Source organism: Bombus flavifrons, chromosome 2 (genome assembly GCF_040668555.2).
Source record: "Bombus flavifrons isolate JBK064 chromosome 2, iyBomFlav1_principal, whole genome shotgun sequence".
Classification (NCBI taxonomy): Eukaryota; Metazoa; Arthropoda; class Insecta; order Hymenoptera; family Apidae; genus Bombus; species Bombus flavifrons.
In genome coordinates this window covers 7421775-7448695 of record NC_138443.1, presented here as the reverse complement: position 1 = coordinate 7448695, position 26921 = coordinate 7421775, and the positions used below count along the sequence as shown (strand labels likewise).

Here is a 26921-nt window from a genome sequence, read left to right as displayed (position 1 = left end):
CCAACAAGAACTCCATCAAAGAGAAATACAAACAGAAGTCAAATCAGAGTTAATCGAGATGGAACGAGTCAATCCAGGATCGTACGGAACAAATACCATGGAACGAAGAAAAAAAGGGGGCGAAAGAAAAAAGCAAAAAAAGAAAGAAGAGGAAAAAAAGATCGAAGCTAAGAATTCTGTGATTTCACGAATTGGAGGACGAGTCTGGTACTCCCTTAGTCTTCATTTAAACGGATCCGCGTGTCCCTCGGTCCTTTGGTCCTTCCAATCGGACAGAAATGTGCCACCGAAGGACCACAGACCTTTTTGTCGCGTCTACGACCCCCTTATAGGGTCACGAAGGGTCGTGGCTCTTCAAAGAGAGAGCGAAACTCGTCTCAAAGTCGGCGAAGAGAGACTCTACCTCCTGTAGAACGAGTGGAAACGGGTCTATGCAATAAGAAGCTGGACTAGGGGTTGTCACAACGGTCTCTAATCGGCCGGTATCTTTAGACTCAGGCCGTCTTTCTTGCTTCCCGCCGATCTCCGTCTCTTTCAACGCCGTCTTCTACTCTGAACTTCTCTCGACAAAGGTTCTTTAACGAGTCCTTCTACCCTCACTGAGATGAAAGAACGCTCGTGAATATTGCGTCTCTATTTAATCACACACAATTTCATCCATTGTATTATAGTAAACAGGTTTACGGGATATATCCAGCGTGTTTCTTGAAATTGTGAAGTTCTGCTGGATCGTACGAGTTTTATTTATAATTTGTAGAACTTACTGAAGATGCGATTCAATGTCATAGTCGAAGAGATAAAGCTTAGAACACGTTCTTCAACTGAGGATGGAAATAATACAAAAGTTCGTATTACAGAATTGCAAAAGAAGTACATAAAACAAAAGTTCTTAAATTGTTTAAATTCGACGGTACTGACCTGTATTATACGCTGAAGATTATATTACCATGAAGGAAGGTACATTAGAAAATGGTAAAGATATTCTGCATTGCTTAAAAAATTTGTAAAAATATACAAACAAAAATTTTATAAAACACAAACTAATAGACCATTAATCTACGTCACGAAAACACATTCACCAATATAATTCATCTATGAATTACCTTTACATCTTAATGTACAATCCATGAATTTCTTTTTCTTTTTGTCCCACACGCAACCTTTTTGTCCTTTGAGAGGCAAACTTTGGACGAAGTCAGCCGGACCAAGTCGTCCTCAACTAACGCTATGTTTTCGAAGGGATGAAGAACCATCCAGACGTCGAAAGGACACGATGCTCAATTATACGAACGCTAGGACTACCTTGGTCCCTAAGATCTTGAGAAACTTCGACCGAGTGATCCCCGAGCGTTGCGTGTCATCCATAGAAGAGTGTCTTCATCGTGTGGACTTCAACTCCAGGTGGACGAATTATGGAGGATTGTTAAAGTTCGCAGCGAAGTGCGGGGCAACGGTTAAGCGTCTCGCAAGTAGAAAATCCTCCCTCGAAAACGTCCCTTCAGGTAAAAGTTGAAACGATCCTTCAAATGAAATACACGAATTTTCCACGATGAATGCGTAGGACGAGTATGGAGATTGCTCTCCATCCCTCACTGGGGGAAATAATTAACTTTTTTCCAGCGGCAAGAACGTTGTAGGAATATGAATTTTTTTGGCGTACTTCCGTTTGCTTAGATTAAAGGGGAGCGATGTAACTACCGATTATATGGAAACTTCAACGTTGTAAAAGCAAGCTAAGCTTAAATCGAAATGATGTATTCATATCGTTAGCTTGTTAGAAAAGCGACTCATCTGGGAAATAGACGATTTTGAGATATTTGCAAAGATTAACTCCGAGAACTTTCATATTTCTAAACTAAACAAAATTGAATGCCTGATAATGTCATTATAACGATGTAACGATGTAATTCACTAAAATGTTATTTCTAGGCTATGACTTCAATGATGAAAGCAGAAGAGTTGATGGAGTAGAAAGTAGCACCTATTTTGGATGCACTCGCGATATTCTTACAGCACCAAAATTACCCTCAAACGGAGGTAATCTTATTAAAAACTTAAAATATACCTAAACTCTGTTCAAAAGTATCTTCCAAAAATAAGACGTGGTTCGAAAAAAGAAAAAAAATAAGACCGTACTTCACGACCCAGTTTTTTCTCTCTTCCCAAAGAATCGAGACGTTCTCCGAAATACACCTCTTGACCTTTTTAACCTCCTCCGCTATCCTGTTTCACATCGATGCATCTACAGTCGCAATCCACGATCAATTCTGTTAACCGTGCACCTCCAATCACAGCCCACGATCGATCGCCGTGTTAACAATGCCCTCGACGCTCCTCTTAATTGTCGCCCGATCTTTAACGTAAACACCAAACATCCCTTAAACAGAAATAAAACTGATTTCCCCCACCGTTAGATCTTCGCCTCGTTATTATCGCGACTTTGGCGAAACTTCGATTTCCTCGGATAAAGAGAGGGTTTCCGGTGAGCTCCGTTTAACAAGAAACAAGGGTGAACGATGTACCCAGAGTATCTCTAAGACGACTTAGGAACAGCACTCTTACGGGACGAAGACGACAGGAAGCGTCGACGTGTTTCTCGAAAACTCAGTGTTCGACGTACGAGAGGAAAACGGGGGAGAGGTTTAGGAGGATGGCCCGAAGGAGGAACTTCTAAAATCAATTAGCAGCCCCTTAGGCGATGGGGTTCCGTTCCCGCGACTGTGGAAGGACCCTCTCCATCATAGAATAAGGGGTGATAAGGAGGGGTCGACGTTTATCCCAATAGAGAGACCGGCGGAACAATCACGCCGTTTCTACGAGTATCTATACGCGCAGTTGAAGGGTGAGAATGCTTGTGTGTGGGTGGACGTGGATCAATGTGTTGGTGTTGGTGAGCGCGGGTACCTGCAGGGGTTGCAACGACACGGTTCAACCCTTCCGCGTGACTAGCAGCGTCCCGTTGCTGCGGGCTGCTGAGATTATCGTGAGACGACTCAGCCATCGAAGGTAATGGACGCTTTCAATCACTATGGTTAAACGAATCCGTATAAGATCACCTTAGGAAATGCACCACTGTGAACCTTTTTCTCAGACTTATTCATTGAGATTAACGTTTTTGGTATTATAATATGTGGTATGGTAGGTTTGATATATATCCGTAATTGTTAAATAATTAAGAAAATCGTAATATATTTCGAATTGGTGTAGTTTCGTCGGTTCTCGTATTCTGTTGTTCACGAATACTTCTTTACCTATGGAGCAACTACGTTTATAATTGTAATGCATTAACAGAGAAGATACTACGCGTTAAGAATTTATTACATTATTTAGGAATGTTATAGAAAGAAAGATAATACTTTTGAAAGCTAATATTATACCGTATATTACTTGTTACCAGTACATCATCATCTATGCAAGGAACCAACAATACCACCAATCTGCTGAAGATCTACTTAAGGACGTCGTAGCATCTTAAGCAACTGGTAGCCTCAAAGAATCCCGAACGGTAAGAAGAAGCTGTTTCACGCTGGAAAGAATGAAATATCTCGTTTGTCTGGTGAGCTTTCGAGATTTAGACAGCGAGAAATGGCGCGTGAGTGGGCGAAACATCGGAAAGGAAGAAGTGGCGTAGGCAGCAGGCAATAGCCACTACGACCTCGGTTTTAACGACGCAATCAAGCAGATCGTAGGAAAAGGAACGATACTTAAAGAGCCAGACACGAGGCCAGGGTGATAACAAGACACGGGACCTTGAGGGCATCTCGACTGGGCGGAACCACTCGGTGAACTTGCTGCAAAAAAAAAAGTAGAAGGAGTTCGCTTGCCAGTCGTAATCACCGGCACTGCAACAATGCAGCCCCCAGGGCTCCAGTTCTTTCCACGTTCTCCACCTCCTCCCCACTGCTCTCCCTTTTTTCCCTTCGCGACACTCGGCTGCCTGTCGTTTCGCTGTCTTCTTCGCTGTCGCGGCCAACAGAGACTCGCGGACGTTCATTCTCTTTCTGATAGCGTCTATAGTCGCCAGAGACAGCCGAACGAACCGTACAATAAGCTTCCGGTTTATTAAAATCTGTCCCCTACTCGCAACTCCTGCCAGCCGTTCGTCCCGATCAGCTGTGAACCAGTCGGATATTCGCGTACTCGACAGCGGCCTTTCAGGACGCGCCAACCGCGATCAGTGGACGACGAGGAAAGACTCGCACAACACGGAACTCAATACAAAATCGTGGACGAAGTTTGGAATATTTCGAGAGGGACTTTAGGTAATGGTGGAGCGTTCTCAATTGTGGAGTTAGTGATTGACAGTCGATTTTAATTATGGAGTCTACGACTCAGAGTATTTGCCTTGTTTATGAAGAAAGAGAGAAAAAAAGGAAGATATGTTTCACATCCATAGCGTCAAATTTTCATATGAATATGAACAGTAGTAAATCATTAGAAGTTTAATTGATCAGTTAGTGAATATTATAATACATACATCAGCGTGCAATTATTTCTTGTAGCCGCTGTATATTGAGAATTCGCGATGTAAATCGAATAAGAAATAAAAAATTTCGGTTTAGACGACAACACTTTTGGTCTGAAATGTGTTCCGTTACACTCATCACGTTACATTACATTTGCTCAAATATAAATATTATATTCATCCTCCATCGAATACACATCTAAATAACCTTTCTGACGAATCCATTAAAGGGACCAAAACTGGCAATCACCCCACTCATTTCCCTTTTTATCCTCCTCCATCTTCACTCTTTCATACAGCTTTTTACACGAACTCGTTCACCGTCTATCCCCCATCCCCAACGTAAGCGCGTAAGGTATTAACGATAAACCTGTCCTTTCTCCGGTACACGCGAGCGAACAGCAAAAATCCGCGAGAAAGGACAAGGTCTCTTACCTTCGTCGCCCTTCTCGGTCACGACAGACCTCGCAACGCTAAATCGTCCATTAACGCGCACTGAACCCTTGAAAATATCCTTCGGCGAAGAAACAAAGAGCCTAGGGGACAAGAGAGGGGGGGGGGTAATAGGGGTGAGAAAGAGAAGGAAGAGAGGGAAGGAGCCGGAAAAAAGGAGGGTAGCCCGCGATCCGACTACCGGCAAGATATTACGTAAGGGTAGGTCTTGCGAGGGCTGGAAACGCAGTACCTTTGTCGCCACTTAAAAGGGTCGTCCCCCAAACGTCGCCGACTTCTGCGAAGTCGTGCGAGACGCAGGTGGCCCGCTCGCGTTATCGTTCGTTCGCAGTTCGTCGAACACGCTTTCAACCCTTCTCTCTTTCTCGACGCGCCGTGTGGAATCTGCTTTAGGCGGAAACACGCAAAATTGGGCCCAAGGAAGCCAAACGTCGTTAATAACTCGCGGTACATTTAATGCCGGCTCCGACGAGTAATGTTACGTGACGCAAGAGATGATGAAAAGGGTGCCGCGTGATTGCTAATTACCGACAGCTAAGAGAGAGAGAGAGATGGTAGGGATTCAAGAATCGTCTGGTCGAATGTTGCTGTCGGGTTTGCACCAGATTATGAATGGCCCAATGAGAGAGTAAAGGGAACAAACGTACGGGGAATTTGAATTGGGACGGTATTTAATGGAGGAGTTGCGTCCAGAGTGGAGGAAATGGTGCAGTATAACGTGATTAGATCGATGGGTTAAATATATGATGGACAGAAGAGGGTAATATAGCAATATGGTCTGTTTGTACGAGGGAAAGGATATAGGCTCACGGAAGTATTTATTAGGACATTTACAAACAGCATTTACAAATTTTGCGAATATTACCTCTCCCATTCCTCTTGGAACCTACATATTGCGATATTATTTTCATATACCGATAGTCACAAAATCATGCAATATACATTTATTCTTGTCGTTCCTCTACAATGTGATTCTTATTTACTTAATGATCAGAAAATTGTAATTGAAATAACCCAAAACCTAAACAGACTAATCTCCTCATCTGTTAATCATCCCTCAGGTAGAAGAAATTATTCGAAATGAACGCACTTATACCAGGAAAGATAATAACGCTATATAAAGAAATCTAACAAAAGAATAAAATAATAAAACACTGTTCGCCCTAACAAATTAAACATTTATAAATACCGGAGAATTCATTTTCGCGTCGGTTGTACCCCGCGAGCGGAAATATTCAAGAGGGCGAAATTAATCTCGTTATTCTGAAACAAACGAGATGCTCTCAGGCAAACGGGGGCGTCCATTTTTCCAAAGTAATTATACATTTCAGCCGCGAGATTATTACCAGGCAGAAACGGTGCCATGCATCAACCGACATTAGTCTCGAGTCACCGTCGACTTATTCGACGCCATTACCGTCATTGTACCCGTTTAGCCCGCGATTGATAGCGAAATGGAACCGCGGACGCGAACAATGCATCGCAATTTCGAACCAAGTTCTTCCTCGTCCTCATCCTGCAACCAGATGAGAAGACGTGGAGAAGAGAGAGATGATAGAAAGAGTCGGGAAAGAGGGAAATCGATCCCCTCGATGCCGGATGTACCGTAAATCCTGACGTTACATCATTAATGCGGCTGGCTCGTTAATTAATTCGCCAGTGTTGCGGCTCTCGCTACGTGGCAACGGAAGAGGGTGGTTAAAGAGCCTGGACGATTTGCTTGCCGTAGAAACACGCGTGTATTTACGTCGATACGATCTAATTACCAGAATGACACGTCCAGAGTTCCACATTGGATTTACCGAAAAATCATTCGACATGCGCTGCCACTCGCAATACGTGCATCGAGGGGAGTTCGAAAGCAGCACGATTCAATTTTCGATACGTCTCACCGATACTTTCCTGTCCACATCGATTCCATGACTCGAGACTAGGCGAGAGCTGGCAACTAACACCAAGCGCTCTAGAATTCAATCGAGAGAATAAAATCCACCTCCAGGCATTCGAGCTTCGCGGCTTTCGTCGCTGGAGTTGCATTTTAGCGCGATTACGTAATGTGCGTGTTTTCTTTGAAAAAATGGCAAGTTGAAGCAATTTATGATTCGCGTGAGATGCCATAGAATTTAAGAGGATTTTTGATAAATGTTTTATATACAGAAGACGTGTGTCTATTTTTAACGAAATTTCAGCATCTGATTCAACAAACCTCTGTTTATTCTCGTAATCGTGTCTTAAATGTGAATTTTTATTATATAAATCATAGGTAGTGGAAAGAATCACTGAATTTCTGTTATACGAACCGTTCATCTCCAAATAAGTTGCTATAAACGGAAGTCTACTATATCCTGTATGTTAATAACGATGTGTTTCCAACCCTTTCAAAAGGATAGGGCTGACTATCAGAAGCGATAACAATTATTTTTAATAACGGGAGGATAAATATCAAAGACAATTAAAAATTAAATTAACTTTGTTTCTCACAATTAAGCGATTCAGATATCTAACGATAATTCGTAACGTGAAGTCACGGAGTTATCGTAAGTCATAGGGTAGATCGTTGGGGAAATGCGCGAGAGAGATCAGAGATAGCACGCAAACCCGCGTTGTGTTATCCTAGAGATTAAGGAACAGCGTTCTTAGAAGATCAGGCCACAAAGGGAGGAAAATGAGGGTACCTTCTTGCGAGGGAATTCTGAGAAATTAATCAAACAAATAATTTAAACATCCTTTATATTTAATATTGTATTTAATACTTGTGATAAATATTTAAACAATACTAAAATAACGTGATAAGATTATGCTGACAAAATATTCTTTGTTTCTACGTATTTTATCATGAAACTTAATAAAACAGTAATTTTAAAAGTACATAAAGTCGAACATAGTGTAATATCACTTTTAATACTGTGTACATACATGTACCATTGCATAACGAAATAGATCGATTATGACAAATAAATGGAGACATTATTTCTGAAGCTCGCACGCACAGGACCAAAAAATGTTCACAAATCCGTAGGGATTACGGTGATATTTTCTATCCAGTCTGCTGTACAGGACCAATTTGGGATCGGTAAGTATGACGAATGGTCGCGGCCAACGTGAAGTTCGAGGCTACGAAATTACGGGGCTTTCATAAGGATTACGTGCAAACGAGTGGTATTTTTAAAGCTCCGGATAGAGAAAATGTTCGAAGCAGCTGCAGGTGACGCGTCACCGTCTCCCCCATGGAAAGATCTTTCTCGCTTTCGTCGCATTTTATTTCATTTTAAAACCATAAATATCATTCTCGCCGTTTATTTACTTTTACACTACAAAATTGTTGTTAGAAAATTAGGAATTAACGTCAGATCTCATGACATATTAAATTTATATTAATTACAAAAAATATACGTGTACCTAAGATATTAGGAATTTGTAGATGCTCTTAATTGTTTACCAATTTCACATTCAAATCCTATAACATTTTGTTTACAATGTACTTGCTAAATTTATATCGATTATTACACGTGTATCTTCTTCAATTTCTCCGTTTTTATTTCCAATTTCCTCATATTTAAACGATCATCCAACCGATAATTCCACATGTTCATGGAAAACACCGGTACAGTCACCATCCCGCCACAGGAAACTGAACAAACACTCACAGTAGCCAACCACGAATCCACTAAACCATAACCAATCAAATTATAATGCAAAATATATTTGCCTCTTCGACCATAAACCTACATTCGCTTAATTCTTCACCACGCATCGACAGAATCTACCAAATCGACCTCCATCCCCCGTTTCTCAAAATTAATCAACGTGTACGTTGATGCTAATGGACCCGCCAAACTCGTCCTCTTTTGACTCGTTAACTTCCATACACGCACGTCGCGGATACAGAGATCGCGTTATAACAACCAAGCGAGATGAGAAGAGAAGAGCGAGAGAACGGAGCGCATACGAGTCTCCCTGATGAAACGGAATCTCATCAAAATGGACGTGGATGCGTCGGGCATTGATTTCCACGTCCCCAGACTTCACTTGCTTCAGCTACGCTTGGCATCAAGCTTGTTACCGGGGCTTTTCCAGGATCGGCGCGTATCACGCTCGCATACGTGCATAATTAACGAGACGTGCCACGCGGCACGAACGAATTTTGACGTACAAATCCGCAGCGACACGGATCAGGCTAACGACGATACGCGCGTACCCTCCCAGCCCTGCAACTTTTCGAAACGCTACCGCAACATGAACTGCCTAACACGGGCACTGCGGCCAACCGCACTGCCATCGGTTTTCGACGGTTCCCTCTTTAACGGGAACCCTAGGTGACCAGCTCCTGGTCCTTCCTTCTGCGTGTATACGCGTTGTTTCCATTCGATTACGAGCCTCTCCGACGCTTATCTACCCGCAGAATCCACCTACTCGCGTGGTTTAATCTCCACGCAGACTGCATATGCTGCAATAATTCAGCTTTCATGGATGAATGTTGCGTTGAATACGGGTTGGATAGATGTTGGATAGAACTTAGATACGCATATGCATTTCTGTGTTATGTACCTGCAGGGCGTGTGACCTGAGTGATTTAGTTAGAAATAGTATATAACTGAAGATTGAGATAATGTCGATGATAGGATATTTGGCTAATTGATGAAGGAAGACTTGCGAATGCATGTGAAGATTTGGGATGAATGATGCCACATGAAAATTTTGGCGGCTACAGATGTACAAAGGTTACAAATCACATTTCCAATCTATCTGTATTTAGTTCAATGTAACTAATACTAAATTGAAACTGTCGTTCCATTCGATCGAAAGAATAAAGTGCGAATATTTTTCTTGAGATAATCGATACCAAGAATGCGCTTGCTAAAGAGAAATTACTCGAAATTACAAGAAGTAACGTAAGAGGAACTGTAATGCTTATGAATAACACTACTTATCGTTGATTATTTCATACGATATTCAGATAGTCTTTCAATCCTTGACGTTGATCATGTCCAAGCATAAAGGCGACCATATCATATGACTCGTTGCCAATGAATTTTTCACTGAATTATTACGGGAGCTAGCGAACGAGGCTGCTCGCAGATTAAACCATGCAAAGCCGATTTCGATGAAAGGCACCTTCCTCTTATGCTAGTACGGCAGCCTGTTTTCGTAAAGGGGCGCAGAATACCCTGTGCCGTGAGTTTTATGGCGGTGGATAGACGCTACCTCGAACGAGAGGGTACTAACCTTCACCGGATAATAATTGGAGTACGTAAATTACGCGTAAATCGTCGGATTCATAGAGATCGTAACGATGAAACGATGTTCTAATGAATATGGGAAATGGGTGGCTGAACTGTTTACACGGGACAGGTTACCGCTGCTTCAAGCGACAGACAGATACGCGTGAAAGCGAAATTTTAATAATGGCGGAAGGTTTTATGTGAGAACGAGTTCCGACTAGGTTTCGAAGTGTGATTTTCTTATGGAACTTTTAATGACTTTAATATTATTGTGATGTCTTATAAATTGTAAGAGTCTATTGTTATTTTTAATTATTTCTTAAACCTCTACCCTTGTGCTTTAAAATGTTAATTTTATGTAATTAAACAATAAATGTATAATGAAAAACATAGACGAAGAAGATTTACATATATGTTGCAGAAAGGATATAAAAAGAAAGTACTTGCAAAAAATGAGGTACCTCGAAAGAAATATGATTTAATGCAGTTACTTTTATACCGGGATATGATTTATGACGATAGCAATGGTAATGCGCAAGAATGATAATATAAGAAGTGGAAGAAAAAAGTGCACGTGCACGTTCCACATACATATGTAAAGGCAATATTATTCTCGTTTAAGATGAAATATAAGATCCAAAAGATACAACATACATAAAGCTACACCTTTATGAAGAAATCGAGTACACTTTACACACATCATGTTTATAAAAATCTTAAGAATAAAACATCATACACTAAGGAAGAATTCGAAATTCTTCTCTTAACTCTAAAAACACCCTAAGCATGAAATTCAAGTGAAATTAAAAGAAATTAATATTTAGATGAAATTTTAAATAAGAAGTTTAAGAGAAGCTGAAAGAAATTAATAACCTGGCCCGAAAATCAACCGATGAAAAATAGATTATCCCGTTTCCCCTATTTGGGAGAATAAAAATGTCTGCATAATACCACCAGCTCGCCCTCCTCTAACCACTGTCAAGCAAGATAAAATACACAACCGGCCAGCAAAATAAATCATTACGAGGGAGCTTGCGAAGCGCGATGACTTCGAACTTTACAAAGCAGTCTGGCCAGGATCCAACATTCATCTCGCTAAATTTATTTATCCAACAGGGCTATTTGTTACGCGTGGCGTGCCAATATCGGTTGCCTTGCAGGTTCATTAGTTCGAGATTCTCGACGAGTTCAGCCATCGACTTGGATGTTCGCGACGAAGAAACGACAGAATCTGATCACCAGAAAGTTCCAGTTGAAAATGTAAATAGTGCATTGTCGAGAGTTCCCCTCGCGACGAAGCTATTGTCCACGCTGGAAGGAAGTAACGTGGTAGTCGGACCTGGGGAAAAGTTTAATCGTTCTACCATGACGTGACGTCAGAGATAAGGAAAACTGAAAATGGTAGTCTCCGCAAACGCTCGCTGTTTGTTTCGTGCATACAGAATACGACAATTCAGTTGGATATGTATACATGTATAGGTATGTCGCTTTGTGTATCGTCGAATATTCAACTCTCATGATATTGCTTTTGCGTTTGACCTTTCTGTTTGAGAACGCTTTCTTCCCGTCTGTTGCCTCCGTGTTTATTGAAAAGTCATGTTATGAGAGGTACCTTAGTATAAGGCAAAAGGACAGTAAAAGGTATGTTTAAGTGTGTACGACTGTGTGTTCGAAGCTAGCCTTTGCAACATATTATTGCTTGCAAATGTAAATCTCTATGGGGGATTTGGTTTAAATATGTGTAAGCGAATGAGAAATGGAAAATAGAAAAAAATGTGTAGAAACAGCGATTGTATTAATAGGAAAATACTTTATTGGATATCAGAGGATAATGGATAAGGAGAGCTAAGGAAATAATAGGCAAATTTTGTCTGTATATTTTTTCAATTTACTTCAATTTTTATTTTATTTGTAAGGAATTAGAAAGGATAGGAGAGAAATGGATGAAAATACGAACTTCAGGTGCAATAAGGAAGAATTTAAGACAGAAGATGAGGAAAAAGTAACAGCGGAAACTTGATCGAAACAGAATTACAAACAACATGTATAAAGGTATAGCAAAGAGGGCATGACCATTTAAAAGCTTTCAGAAGAAAATACGAAAAGAGAAGAAGACACGTATATAAGAGGCACGTTAAAAGAGGTAGAGCCATGAAAAAAAAGAAAATCAGTTTATCTATCATTGGAACTCTTACTCGAATATTTTCCATTCGCAATCAAAGCAGGACTTCTCAACTTTCACGCTTTCAAACATTTTTCAACCTACATCGTCCTTCACCCAACCTCTTCACATAACTCCAATTTCCTATCAAACAAACTCTTTGCTTGCTCCGACTTCCAGAAAATTCTCGTCAAAATTTCAAATTCTTCAACGAATCCTCTGGAAATTAACTGCCCAAGATTAAGACCCTCTCACATAATAATTTACCAAGTAGTTACATCAGTGAATTGGCAAGTTCTGGGTTATAAACTTCGATTGCATAAAGCTTTGACAATTTTATAATTTTATATTGCATATAGCTATAAAGGACTTGTGTAGAGGATGTTTGATCGTGAGATTTATTAGACGTTATTGCTCGTTGTTGAAACCGTCGAATATATTTAAATAATTAAATAAATTATTATACAGACAATATTCGCTGAGACGCTCCTACAGTGTATAAATACTCAATAAATGCTCGATAGATACTCGTAGATACTGATCGATAACTGTTAGATAACTGTACTCTTTTCGGTTGCGTCCGTTTATTTATACTGGTCGGGGGAGAGTTAGAAAATTCAAATTCGTCTTCGTTCAACGGTTGCACGTAGCGGCGACATTGTTTTGCCCGGAGTTTATTTATTATTACATTACGTGTTTCCTAACGATATTGATACTCCGAGGCAAAACAACAACATGATTCAAATTGTCCTCTATTTCATGTGCCGCTACAGAGCTATCAGTTATCTCTAATAATTTGTAAAGATTGCGTATTCTTGACCGGTTAGGTATAACAAAATTTAAGGAATTAAATCTGCAAGAACGTCCAGGTCTCCTTTTAGTCAACTGCTCCATCTAACTCGTTGGTATCGAAAAGTCAGGGTATGAGGATCTAGTAGATACGTACCGATCAAACTCTACCCCTGGATTCGCGTCCCTACGGGTATGTCCTGCGGGTTTGCGGCGCCGTGGCAAGGATAATCGCGTGCTGGGCGATAACGACGTTATCGAGCCGGCGATTCGAAAGCCGCGACACAGGGTCGACGGTAACAATTAAGCGGTCCGATCAACCGATCTTCGCGGATACTGGCTAGGGTTACTCGGGTTCTCTAAGCGCGAGAACCGTCGCAAAACGGATCGTAACGGGTCCGCGAATATCCCGTAGACGGTGTACGGGCCAATGTCGGCTTCGTTTCGTACCTACGGACACTTAATTAATTCAGTTTGCGCCGGACTACCCGTTTGTAATGCGGGATAGGGGCGCCTAAGAACCCCGAGGCAGTAATTGATTCAAATGCTTCGAGGGTATTACGGTTGAGGAAGACGATGTGCCTGGATCTCAATATCGCCAGTTTGTCGACCGAAACCACCATCGTGTTAAGTGTGACTATCTTGTAACCTATGCGTTCCGTTTATGCGTTGGCGTGATTCAGATTCCATATGAATTATGAACGTTCCGATGGTTATACCAAAGAAATCAAACATATATACGAAAAGTATGATAAGTGGTGGTATCTTTTTCTCGCAGAGAGAAGTCATTTGAAAATTTTAAATAATGTCGATTAGTCTCATTTAAATAAAATTCTCTTTCTATTTGACGCTAGGATTAAACATGTTTCCCATAAATATTTCGAAAATTTTAATTGTCTTAACTTAGCTTTTTTCTTTTTATAAAACTCTATTTATTCTTATAATACATGTAATATCATCTATCTTCTCCTAATTTGATCGTATCAAAAAATTAATCGATATGCTCTTGCATTCCTGATCAATATCAATAAGCCAGAATTCGGACCATAATAACTGGTTCGAAGGGAGGCACGAGATACCGTCGAGATAGGAAATTCGCATCAAAAGGGTCGTTACAAAGGGCTGAATCGTAACGCGCGTCCTGTAATACCGCATGATACATGAATTTAATTAAGCAATTATTCAGGACAGTCTGTCACATTAATCACCGTTTACATCTTCTTCTTCTCTCTGATTTGTCTCATCCGTAATCTCAACCAACGTTTCCCTTCGTCTTTCCACGATTTCATTGTACCGTAAAATTTCCACGACCACGCGAGGTATTCGTAAAAGTTCCGCACTTCAAACAACCCACCGACAACGCTCAGAGATGTTCATCCTAACAACGACTCTTTTCATCGTGGAATTCCTTTATACCCCGGCCAACGGGGTGGAAATGGTTTTGCAATTGTACGTAGTAGTTTCCATGTAGCTATTTTATTTATCTCGTTAGTAGCTGTGTGATGAAAGAAATGCTGTGTTAGAAATTACCTTCTTTTTTTTTAATTTCAATTTAAAAGATTAAAGATAAAGAAGACTCATGGAATTTAATAAATTTAATTTTCTGCAAGTTATTTATTTCTTTATTTACTGAGAATGGAAAACTTTGTTAAAAACGAGAAGCTCATTCTGTATCTAATTTCCCAAGTACATTTTCCATCTTCTTATAACCTTATTCAATTGTGCTTCTCTAATTATTCACAAAAGCGTAGAGATCTCCCACTTCTAAGTAATGCACGACATTCGTCAAATTTCATCATTCTCACACTCACTGTTGTTTCAATTCTTACAATTGCCTTGTCTCCACAACAACGAGTTACTCTGCTGAGCGTCATCAACATCTTTGTTCTAGCTTCCGTGACGCTTTCGTAAGAAAACGTAAAGAGAGGGAAAGGAAGGAGAAGAGAAAGGAGGGGAGGGATGGAAAAGGGTGATTCCAAGGGAAAGGCAGTGCTCAGTCCTAGAGAACTAATTTCATAGTTTTAAGGGCCACTGGAATTGAGCCGGTTCGGGTCATCGCTAATTGGGTGCTGTACTGGCTAGATTGCGGTCACCTTGTTAGAAACCTCGACGACTTCGCTGTGAAAATATATCTTCCTAGCGGAGAACGAATCTTCTCTCGTTTCAGCACGTGTATCGCATTTCTGACGTGTGTATATTTGAGAAGAGACGTTGGAGTACCACGACGTTTGATAAACCAACTCGCTATCAGGCAATGCTTGACTAGACCAAAGTTGATGTTCCAACGTGAACACATTTCCGATTCGATTCACGAGAAGGCACAATAGTACACTGAATACATTTATAGTTATATTCCTTTCTTTCTGTAGCTAAGATAGCTACGTAATTTGTAATAACATGTAAATAAATGAAAACTGTAATAAAAGTATACAAAGCTACAGAAAGCGCTGATAGAAATTTAGATTCAATATTTCCAACTTGAAAATTTAAAATCCCAAAAATGTTAAGTTTGAAATTCGAAATCTGAAGTTTGATGTTATCAAAAATCATCTTAGAATCGAATTGCCTTCAAATATAAAATTAGCTGGAATTTCACAGTACACAACATTCGTATAATACGATACCCGATAACAGTAGCCAATTTCATTTAGATTCTCCCAAAGAAACGTATTATGTACATGTACAAATACCGATAAATTCGCCGCGCCCATAAAGCTCTCATTTTACGAGCGCAGTCGCTCGTTCAGCAAACATTTCGGTTTCCCTTAATTTAAGACCGTTCGACGAATGAAAACAAATTGGCGAGAATAGGAAAACGTTTTCAGTTGATTGCTGGAAATATCCGGGAAGCTACGAAAGGGATTCCTGTGAGGTACAAAGAGCATGCGGCTAAGGGAATAACCAGGGGACTTCTGAAAACGGTGATCACGTTTTTTTAATTAAACCGAAAGTTAGACCCCCGTAGAGAGGAATCCCCCCGGACAATCGAGACGGCCGGTTTAATCACGACGTAATAATGACGGCAAATAAATTAAACTGGACCGTAACGCTGTCCGCTCGAACAGCCCCTCGAAGAAAGATCGCGTGCCGGAAACAAAAGACCGACAGAACGATTCAATAAACTTCGACGACACGGGGATTCCATGAACGCTGAGATTAAGTTTACCAGTATCTGAAGATTTGACGAGCATTCCAGTGACAATCTCAAGTAATTGTTTATTCAGAAATTTGGCAGTTTCGCGATTTACTTCTCGAAATATTGTTTTCACGATTTTAATCATTTATTTTTAAATAACTGATTTCATTTATAATTTTTAAAATCGCTGGAAAAATAGAAATTCTTGTGATTCAATCATTGAACCGTGGATTCGATGATTCAGAGATTGTACAAGGCGATTAATGTTATAACCAAATATCAACAATCATTTTAACTGCCTATGCACGATATGAAAGTATTCAACATTAATAATTAAAAATAATTAATGGTTAAAAATATTTTTAACAATTACACGAGTCAGATGGTAAAAGCGTGGGAATATCGTTAAATGAATTAATCTCTTCACTATCATTGTCAGAAATACCACAATAGTATTGACTATTAATCTTAGCCACATTTATATCTGTTTACGGTCTTCTGCCGAGTTAGATAAACACTTATCGAGACCGGATTGCCGATAACCCAACGTTCATAGTCGATGGTTGGGGTTTACCGCGTACCCCTCATAAATCCGCATTATCGTTGGTAAACGGACGCAGTTATGACTTTCGTAGAAACTGTAAACAGTTACTCGAGCGGAAATAAATGTGGTTTGTGCATTTCTCTGTATACAATGAGACTGAAGATCTTGCAGAATCATCTCACAAACAGAGATTAAAGACTTAACTTAATGAGTTTGAATGCTTCAATTATGAATATCGATTTCTTGCGAAAGTTATTGCTTTTATCCAACTAATCTGTCACTGGAATTACGATAACTGACCTTCCAATTTATCTGATAAAATTCCACGCTTGAATGAAATTCAACTGTCTTGTCAAGTTGTGTTGAAGTGGAGATCATTAATCTATAATTATAACAAGACTTTTTTACTGTACAAAACATATGTTTACTGTAAGTATGATCGAAATTTCCAGTAATTATTATCATCGACAAAAATAATAATTCTTTTACAATTTATTTGTTGGACCCAAATGATCTTTCCATAATAACGTTACCAGATAAAATATGAATTATTCAATGATAACGCACACAGCCCGCTCCAGAGTCATAAAGTTTCAAATACATAGTACTATCAGCAGAAATAAATAATAATTTGTTTCCAATTTATATTTTCGATTAAAATGTATTTTTATAAACCATCACTAAATAAAATATTAATATATTCGATCATATTCCAAATATCCCATAGACAATTCACATCATCATCCTATGCAAACAACAAACCGTACCACGCTCAGAATCGTCCATCATCTCCATTTATACTTCCTGTACCTATACGCACACACACTCGCCATTTCAATTGCATTCGCCGATTCCCCAACGCCCAGTTTCCAGCAGTGAATTAAATTCCATCAGTGCAAATAGCTCGATTTCGCTCCGCAATTCTCAAGAAGTCGCGCGGCCGAAACAGAGAGAAGACAAATCTGCTTTGCAGAGACACGTGTACATAAATAGGAGGGTCGGTAAACAGTTCAGTCACGGGTATTTAAGCACGAGCACGCGTTTACAGACTGCACGCCGATATATGTTTGTATGCGTTCGACGTCGACAAACCCCCCATGAGCAATACGTTATAGATAACGAACTGAAATCCCGTCAGAATCCGCGTTTACGGTTTCAATATACTCGAAACAGTTCGTGTGGAGACACAGCCGCGTGTGAATCTCTTCGAGCCGAATTGAAAATGTTCCACGCCCGTGATATACTTCCGATGCTGATTTGCACGATGTGTTTGATATCCTATTGTGCGTCCTGCTCCTCGGATATTGGACAGCCGCTGGACTTGAGTCAGGTAGTGCTATGTTTGCATCGATTCGATGTTGATTTAAGTAGAAAATAATATGTTGATGAGACGTTGAAGTGAACAGTGTGATACAGAAGCTAGAGTGTTTTCGAATTGATATATCGTATAACTAAAAAAGAAAGCACAATGTGGAAAAATAGGTTGGAAGTGTGGAAGAAGACGTTTTTGTGCGAAGCTTTATTTTCAGATAAATTGATGTTAAAAATTCGTTGTGTTGATTGTACCTTTTTTACAATTAGAGTAATTTTTGTTGCATTTATCTAATTTTAATAATGATAAGATAGAATTTACATCTACTTCGTTATTCATTCTTTAATATGTAATGTTAAAAGTTTAATGTTATCATCTGAAATAATAATGCAGACACCTTGTACTAACAAGTAAAAGTATACGTGTTTGTCGATTTTCAATATCGATTTATTTGAAAATAAAGCTTATATCTGAAACTTGTGTCTCATTGCTGTATATGAAAAAATATCACCCTCCATTTTCAACTTACTTTTCCATGTAGGTTTACCTTCGTTCATGTTCCATCACCAATTTAAGGATACCTTGTACAATGAAATTATAAAATTGATAAAGCCTTAACAATTCTTTGATGCTAATTACTGCAAGACAAAAAATTCACGTTTTATTCGTTTTATTGTTACGATTGAAAATAAAAATCGCAAGCAAATTTGTAGTTTGTATAAATAAAACAATATCTAATATTGCAATCATACGAGATTTATCAAGATTTTATATTTTATTCTCATCAAGATCTGGCTATTATTTTCACAATTCGTTCACACGCTCTAGAAATCTCCATTTAACGCAAGTAAAGGAAACCTGCACCAACATATCACAAACTGCTAATTATTAAACATCTGCACGGTAAATATCAAAACCACAAACTTAGTGGTTTCTGCAATATCGATCGCATTGTATGATTGCACGATCCTTCGATTATTTTAAATAACATGTTTGCGAACGTACATATAAACGAAACAGGCTCGTGTTCGCATAATCGTATCCATAAGACCCGTTCATATGAAACTTGACAAATGATACCGAGTTACATTTCGTATGATAACCATGAATATGACACATTTATGTCGGCACCCGTAAATTCGGAAACGTTAGTTCAACGGATCGTGAGCTTGCACTCACTGCAGCCAATATTTGTCAATATTGGATCATTACGCATAATCGTACGCATTAATTTTCAGACCTGTATGCATATTGCATACGCACGAATCTAATTCGAATTTACGCGCACTGTGGCGTGGCAAATGGATCCAAAATAAAATAAAACGTTTCTGTAAAAAAAAAAAAAAAAAAAAAAATAGAAACACAGCCAAACGATAATTGTTGATAAACGAATTATCAAGAGATTATTGGCTGAGAGAGAAAAAATGTGGAATTTCTATGTTAGTTTGCAGGAGAATGGTATTTCGCTGCTGGCACACCGGTAAATGTAAGCCTAAGTAGATGCGGACGGTTCCTGGTCAGACAGACGTCGCCCAACGCGTTTACGGTGAAATTCACTGCGCTCAGTTACAAGAACGATATTCCTACCGTTTTTAACATTGATGGAAATGTCAATGGGAATGATATCGTTGCAACCTGGCAGCTTCAAGGATCGAAAAAGAGATTAGGTGAATATTTTATTTAGTACTAGAATTACTCAGTATAAAATTTGTACGAAAAGAATGGAAATGAAAAAATATTTGATGAAAGAAAAAAACAAAATCCTTCCAATCCTCAAAAATACACCATTATGATTTTATAAAATTTCAATGAAAAATTATAAAATATTCGTAAAATTTCTATAACTTTTCGTGCTAATTAGTTGTGACAATTCTAATGTTAAGCATTATCCGATGAAAGATAAAATAATCGATCTTGAATTCTCCAACTTTTTATAATTCTAATGATAAGAAGCTTCCTCTTTGATGAAAAGCAAATAAATTGATTCTAAATTCGCCGACTTTAAAATGTTAAAGAACCCTGAAGTTTAAAATAACCGTGCCTTGATCTTTCGCGAGCTTACTCAAAGTGTTCTATACTCGAGCAAACGAGTGGGATAAACTTTAAAGAAAATATTTTCCATAAAGACAGCCTAGACCTCTGCGAACCTTGACACGTGAATCGATAAAACTAATATTTTCAATGCCGTGTTATCGGAATGTCGTCGCTAAACAAGTTGGTAGGCGTTCGATCTGTTAATAGCTTCATAACCCATAACACTAACCTGTTTGATCCTTTATATTCTTTTTTTTTTCGTTTTTGTCTCGGAGAAGAAAGCAAATAACTTTACTTTCTGTTTATGGTTCGATAATCAGGCTGGCGTTAAATTTGTTAAAAATTTTCAAAATTTTCTATTCCCAGGGCCTTTTCGTCACGTAATAGCCTTCGTATCGTACGATACGGTTCTTGGGATGCTGGTCTGTTACGAGTCGACGCATCACCAGGGATACAAGTTTGTCATGATTTGGTCCCGGGAGAGAAGCCTGCCTTTGCCGATCTTGAAGGAGCTCAGGTCCAAAATGGGAGCATACATTAATCAAGGCAGAATTCGGATGGTAGATCACGGAGACTGTTAAACAAACCGTAAATTTGCACGCAACACTGCGTCTCAATATACTTAGTGCGTTGATAATTTAATTTTCTTACTAATCGACTGATACTTTGTGGAAGAGATTGAACTGTTTTCGCGTTGATAGCATTAAGAAGTCAATCGTAATGACATCCTAGGTCAACCGAAATTAACAAAAGACATTCGATCGTGTGTAAACCAATAGTACAAATAATAGAATAATTCTGCATAATTTTTATGTACGAGATACTTGTTTATAAGAATCAAATCATATAGAATAGCAACTAATACAAATAAGAATAATAATTTTAGATTTGTAATTGCGCGATATAAATTTACAGACAGCACTCCCGGAGAATGAATGATTCAAGAAGGGTGACGCAGAATTTACTCGTTGAGCTCATGAAATATTCGGGTAACAACCAACTGAGCCAAGAGCATCAACACCTGCGGTCGAAATGGTATCTTGAAATACTTGGCTATACCATTGCGGCTGGAGTTTCAGCCATGACGCGAATCACCAATAAAACTGTCATAAACGATGTATTCCGTGGGGAAATAAGATACTGCGTTGAATATTTCGTAATCGAATAACGATATAGCACACGTCATATAAATTCTAGAATATAAACAGATTAAATAAAAAAAAATTTTTTAATTAGAGGAAAATAATATTCCGAATTTTTTACTATTAACAAATTCATGTAGAATTTTAGAGGTGATGTTTAAAAATTATACTGTATTTCCCTACTATGTACAAACTGTAATCTATGACTTTCTTATTCAAACAGTAACATCATTAGTGTTCAATAACAACATATAAATCGACGGTAAATAATCTTCTGTTGGAAGAAATGATTATTTAAATTATTCATATTAACCTCATTTATGTTTACATTTTCTCATATTTCTTATACATTCTGTAACGAATCACTCGTTTGCCCTGCTGCTTTAAACAAATATTTTAAGGGAATGTTCCTTCAATTTGCAAACATTCCATAAAAATAAAAAAACCTATTAAACATCAAAAATTCACTCTAAAATAATTAGCAAAGTTTGTCGAACCCGTAAACGGAAGGAATAGACAAATAACATCGTGCAATTTACACGAACGACAGATCTACGTATTTGCACGGTAACTTTGAAATATACCGCCATGTTACGTGCATTTTGGTTAGTCCGTTAATTGAACATGATTAGAACTATCGTTGGAACTACCGTTCGCTGTAGCCACGAAAATGGGCACGGAAACACGGTGTAAAATATCGAGTGCTTGGAATGCGCTAGTAAACTCGAAGATCGAGTATTTCGCTATGTTTAATGCTACAGCCCACGAACAGCTCGAATTGTTCAACTATTTTCCAACTTTCCCTCTCTACCTCGATCCCTGTTCTCTTCTATTCCGCTTCTCTCTGTCCTTCTCTGATGTCATTTCAAAGCGACCTGCAGATTTTCAGCACAAAACCCGGCTATAAATCCCGCGTATCACAATGACCGTGTCTGTAATAAATATTGCAGGCCAAACACCTAATGGGGAACGCCATTTCGGCGCGGACTTCGATGATATTGTTTATGGAGACTACGTACGGGAACGCGATATAATGGAAATTCCGGCGTCCGGCCGACTATTTATGGGACACCGTCATGTGCTACCCATTGCCGTATAACGAGTCCCTACTGCTTTCTCATGGTATATAGGCCACGTGACCATCCCACAGGGACAACTACTGCACGCTCTTCTCTCTTCCCTTTCTGCTTTCTGTTTCTTCCTCTCTTGCTTTATACCGTTTTTTTCCTGCCTTTTGATGTCACCCTTGGTTTCGTAAAATGATTATGAATGAGTGTGGCTTCGGCTGTTTGATGCGTGTTTCTGATAAACTGGCTTTGCATTTGCGTAATTAGTATTTAGATGGGATATTCTAAACACGTTCTGTATATTATAGACATGTGTAGCGTAATCAAGGGTTTTTAAAGTAAGGTCGAGTATAATATTCGAGGTAGATCGTACTTGATGAGTTATTGCTAGTTTCATTACTGTAGCCTAGCTGTGAACGTTTGTGCAAATTGTTGCATGGAAATGGAACCTAAGTAGAGATTTGTTTCATTCTTTAAATATTACATTGGATATTTTTCATATTCTTGCGGAATATACGTATTCTGCGTACCTTTTCATATTTAAATTTCTCAAAAATATATAAATATCTTTTCCAGAGAATAGTAATATCTATGTATAAGGTTTCTTTTAAATTCGGGCAATATTTTGTTATTGCAACTTCCAAGAATTATTTGACGACTGATTCCTTTGGAGATTAATTTGGAGATTCGTGTAATTGTAAAACCAATTCAGAAGACCACACGGTATCGGAATATGAACAAACATATTCAGAAACAAAGTTCAACCAGTTTCAACTTTAATGGTCACCATATTAAACTCAACACGTTTCCTTAGACAAAACAACAGTTTCTTGCCCCGTTTGCAATTAAGTCGATTCTGAAGCTTGTATGTAAATTATTCGATGTGACGTCATTGAATCATGCACTATACTATTAATGGTATGTTACCCCATATGGTGTAGATAACCGCATTTATATACGCTATAGAGATATATGTATATATAGGCCACGTGACCGCACCACAGGGACACCCATTAAACCGACCCCACGGATCATGATGTCCCATGAACATCACTTGAGGGATTCCAGATTGTCTCGTTCACAAAAGAGACACAGGTGACGGCCATCAGGGTTTTTAAGGGGCGTTACTGTCCTTTAACTGTTTGGATATATTGTTAAATTATTCACTATCTCGATCAATTTTATCAATTAATTTTACAGGAATCTCCAAATTAATCTCCAAAGGAATCAGTCGTCAAGTAATTCTTGGAAGTTGTAATAGCAAAATATTGCCTGAATTTAAAAGAAACCTTATACATAGATATTACTATTTGCTAGAAAAGATATTTGTATTGTTTTTGAGAGAAAGTATCATTTAAATAAATTAGCAGACGTATCGTTTTTAATTTAAAACAACATCATTATTTTCGGAGAAAAATGCTTTTATAGAAACACAAAAGAAAGAAAATTATTCTTTTATAATTCTCCTAATTTTAATTATAAAACTCGATAACACGGAGTGTGTTATAATTTTATTGAAGCTTCACGCGTTCACTTCCATATTTAACAGTGAAACAAACGACAAAGGATGACTAAACGTGTTGAGGTCAGGTCGAAACACGCCAAAAACATTTTCCACTTGGTCGCAATGTTATTCCCAAGAGTCATAAACAGCGCAAAAGCTTTTTCGCGCACTTAAAAGAACTTGATTCACTTTGCTACCACTGTACAACATGACCGAGTACCTCGATTTAATAATAATATTTATCACTTCAGTTATTACTACAGAGAATACAAATTTAGCTTTTGTAATCTGTTTTTTGTTTTCTTCAATTAACTAATTAGCATTTATTAGTTTTCATGAGAATTTATTAATTCGTATTAGTCCTGATCTTAAAAATCATTGATGAAACTATAGTGATTCTAAGTAGATATGGTAGTGTAAAAAATAACCAAGATAATATAAACATTTCTCTTTTTGAAGCGTTCGGAAATCTGACAATTTTTTGCTTGAAATATTTTTTGAAGAAAAAAAGAGAGAATAAAATTTGTCCATTTGGTTCAGACTTCGTTTGAGAAAAAATCAAACGTAAAAATTCTTCGAGCACAATGCGCTTGTTAACTAACTTCCAAGTGAACTGTGACAATCAACGGGTTATCGACTACAATTTCAAACTTGATATTTTCCAAACCGAAGTGTGAAATAAAGAAACGTCTAGAATACTTTTTAATTGATTCTACTACTCTCTGAGATATCTTTCTGAGCTATAGAACATTACAGAAAATTAATAAACGTATCTCAACGATACAAGTTAAATATCCACATTACAAATTTCCACCGATGTCATGTAAAATTGCTTTCACAAGATACACGATACGTACGGAACGATACAAAGGCATTTAATTATAAATCGTTTCTCGAATGTCAAAGGTAGCCTACCTGAACGTGCCACAAATACTTGCGCTCCGTACACGAGATAAATTGGACTTCCTATGAGGATATTGGGATATCGGATAATTAAATTTTACACGTTGTAACATAAAGCATGCCCGTGTCGTTTCCCCACAGATGCATCGAATATTACGTAAAAGATATCGGTGTTCTTTTCAATGTAATTTTAATTACAGTTACATTACATTATCGTTCTTTCATCGACGACGTTCGACGTCTATCCTGAATCGGAAACCCGTAGATAAAACGAATGAAAAGAATGTCTGGGCAGAGAAGGAGGTTACATTAATTTGCAAGAGAGCACCGAATTTTCTCGAGCATTCTTTCTTTCAAAGACAGCCACCCTCTTTAGCGTACGCCGATAATCTTGTCAAAGAAAGGAGACTCTCGAATACAACAGATTTTTACCGTATACATGCTTCGTCTTGTACGTGATACATAAGGTTATATGTACCATTTACCAGCCCTTCGAAGGGCTCCATGAGTCGGCGATGCTCGAATCTTGGAAGGCTTTCGCGGATTAGCGACCAATTGCCGTTTTCTCCTCTTATTTCCGAGAAAGGTCCAGATTAATTCTCCCCAAGCTTGCTTGGGAGTTGGCGTAGATGATATTAAGCTATTTTTACTTTTCGTGTCTGGTTAAATAAAGATAGTGCGACGTACTGAAATTTTCTTTTATAGTGATAGTATCATAGTTGAGAAATTAGTATGATATTCACTAGAGATTAGTGGTTATGGCATTCAGTAGTCAGAAATATTAGTAGAATATTCAGTTGTTGATGCTGAAGTGTTGTTTCGAATTCGAGCAAGAAACCGCAATTTCCAACATTTAATTTGCTATTTTGTTTCCTTCTCGTTGCAATTAAAATATACATGTCTCGTATAGAAGCCAATACTTGTTACATTTTCGATTTATTTTTGCGTACAGAATGCTGGATCGTATCACCTATTTTGTAACACTCTGCATATGTATATGAATATGCTCCTCTAAATCTTAGAGTCACAGACATCACAGAATGTCAGTAAATTCATTTTAATACATCGTGGAGACGCAAATTCACATCTTACATACTTCGTGCGGTATCTTATAAAAATGTTAACTACTGTTAAATAAAGCAGCAAAGAAAAGCAATGGATGCTATAAACAAAATGTTATGAATTTGATTTTACATCGCATACTTGAATAATACAAAACCGATATCAATATATTAGATATAATATTGATCGCTCGGAAAGTTCGTTCCGATTTTTAAGGAATTTAATGAAATAATAAATTTCGCTTAGTACCTCTGCTTCGGGGAAATTGTCTTCAAGCATATCACGCTAAAAAATACGTTACTAAATGTATTTACTTTAAATGTGCTTATTGATTTTTAACAAAATATTACACTCGTTAAATGCTGCTCGGAAAGTTCCTTCTGATTTTTAACTCTCTGGTCGACATAAAAAATCATATTGAAAAGTTCTTCGCCGAAAAATCTGAGAGATTCTGCAACGATGGAATATTCAAATTGCGTGAAAGACGGTGAAGGATTGTAGAACAAAATATCACCTGTATAATTCGATAAATGTATATCGAATCGAAATATAAATCGGATCGAACTTTCCGAGCGATCTTTTGAATCTTTTCAATCACTTCAAAAATACACGGGAATTCAGGCATGTGTTTGTCGGAGCATACCGTCCGAAATGTATTAACCGTGTTTTCACATTAAAGATTTTCCTAATATAAGCTAACCAATTCCATCAAATTTAATTGAATCCTAAATCATACGCTCTCGTACTAAAATTAAAATATTGCTGGAAAATGGAGTCAATCAATTTGTATTCTAAGCGAATATATTATTAATGGCATTAACCATAATACCTTAAATTAAATATTAAATAAAAACCAACAAACTCGTGCACTTGGGTAATATCTTCTATAGGTCCAATTACTGTGTTCGCTCAATAAGACTCTACACGATGTTCAAGAACGATAGGGCCAATTTAGCTGGATTTTTTCGCTAAGTCTCTAAGCTTGTATGCCGAACATCATTAACGTCGTGATTTTAGGATTCTATTTTCACGATCGAAGGGTGATATAGAAGCGTGTACAGCGAAGATAAGGGTGTGCCCACCAATGACGAAATATCGTTTACTGCAGTTCTCTCCATCCCGTCCCT

General features: G+C 38.3%; 2 protein-coding genes and 1 long non-coding RNA gene across 3 annotated transcripts in view; 2 read left to right on the top strand and 1 right to left on the bottom strand.

The window, feature by feature from the left end:
* hwt (SH2 domain-containing adapter heavyweight) overlaps positions 1-26921 on the bottom strand; it is a 252780-nt gene that overhangs the window by 76580 nt on the left and 149279 nt on the right. The window lies entirely within an intron of this gene.
* LOC138190015 (uncharacterized) lies at positions 11697-15493 on the top strand. Its single transcript, XR_011176182.1, has 3 exons — positions 11697-11781; positions 12057-12192; positions 14982-15493. It is a non-coding gene; the product is annotated as an uncharacterized LOC138190015 (long non-coding RNA).
* LOC138190014 (uncharacterized) lies at positions 17656-21332 on the top strand. Its single transcript, XM_069132421.1, has 4 exons — positions 17656-18100; positions 19527-19749; positions 20483-20741; positions 21032-21332. The coding sequence occupies exons 1-3, from the start codon at positions 17834-17836 to the stop codon at positions 20695-20697; spliced, it is 705 nt and encodes a 234-aa protein (XP_068988522.1). The 5' UTR covers positions 17656-17833; the 3' UTR covers positions 20698-20741; positions 21032-21332.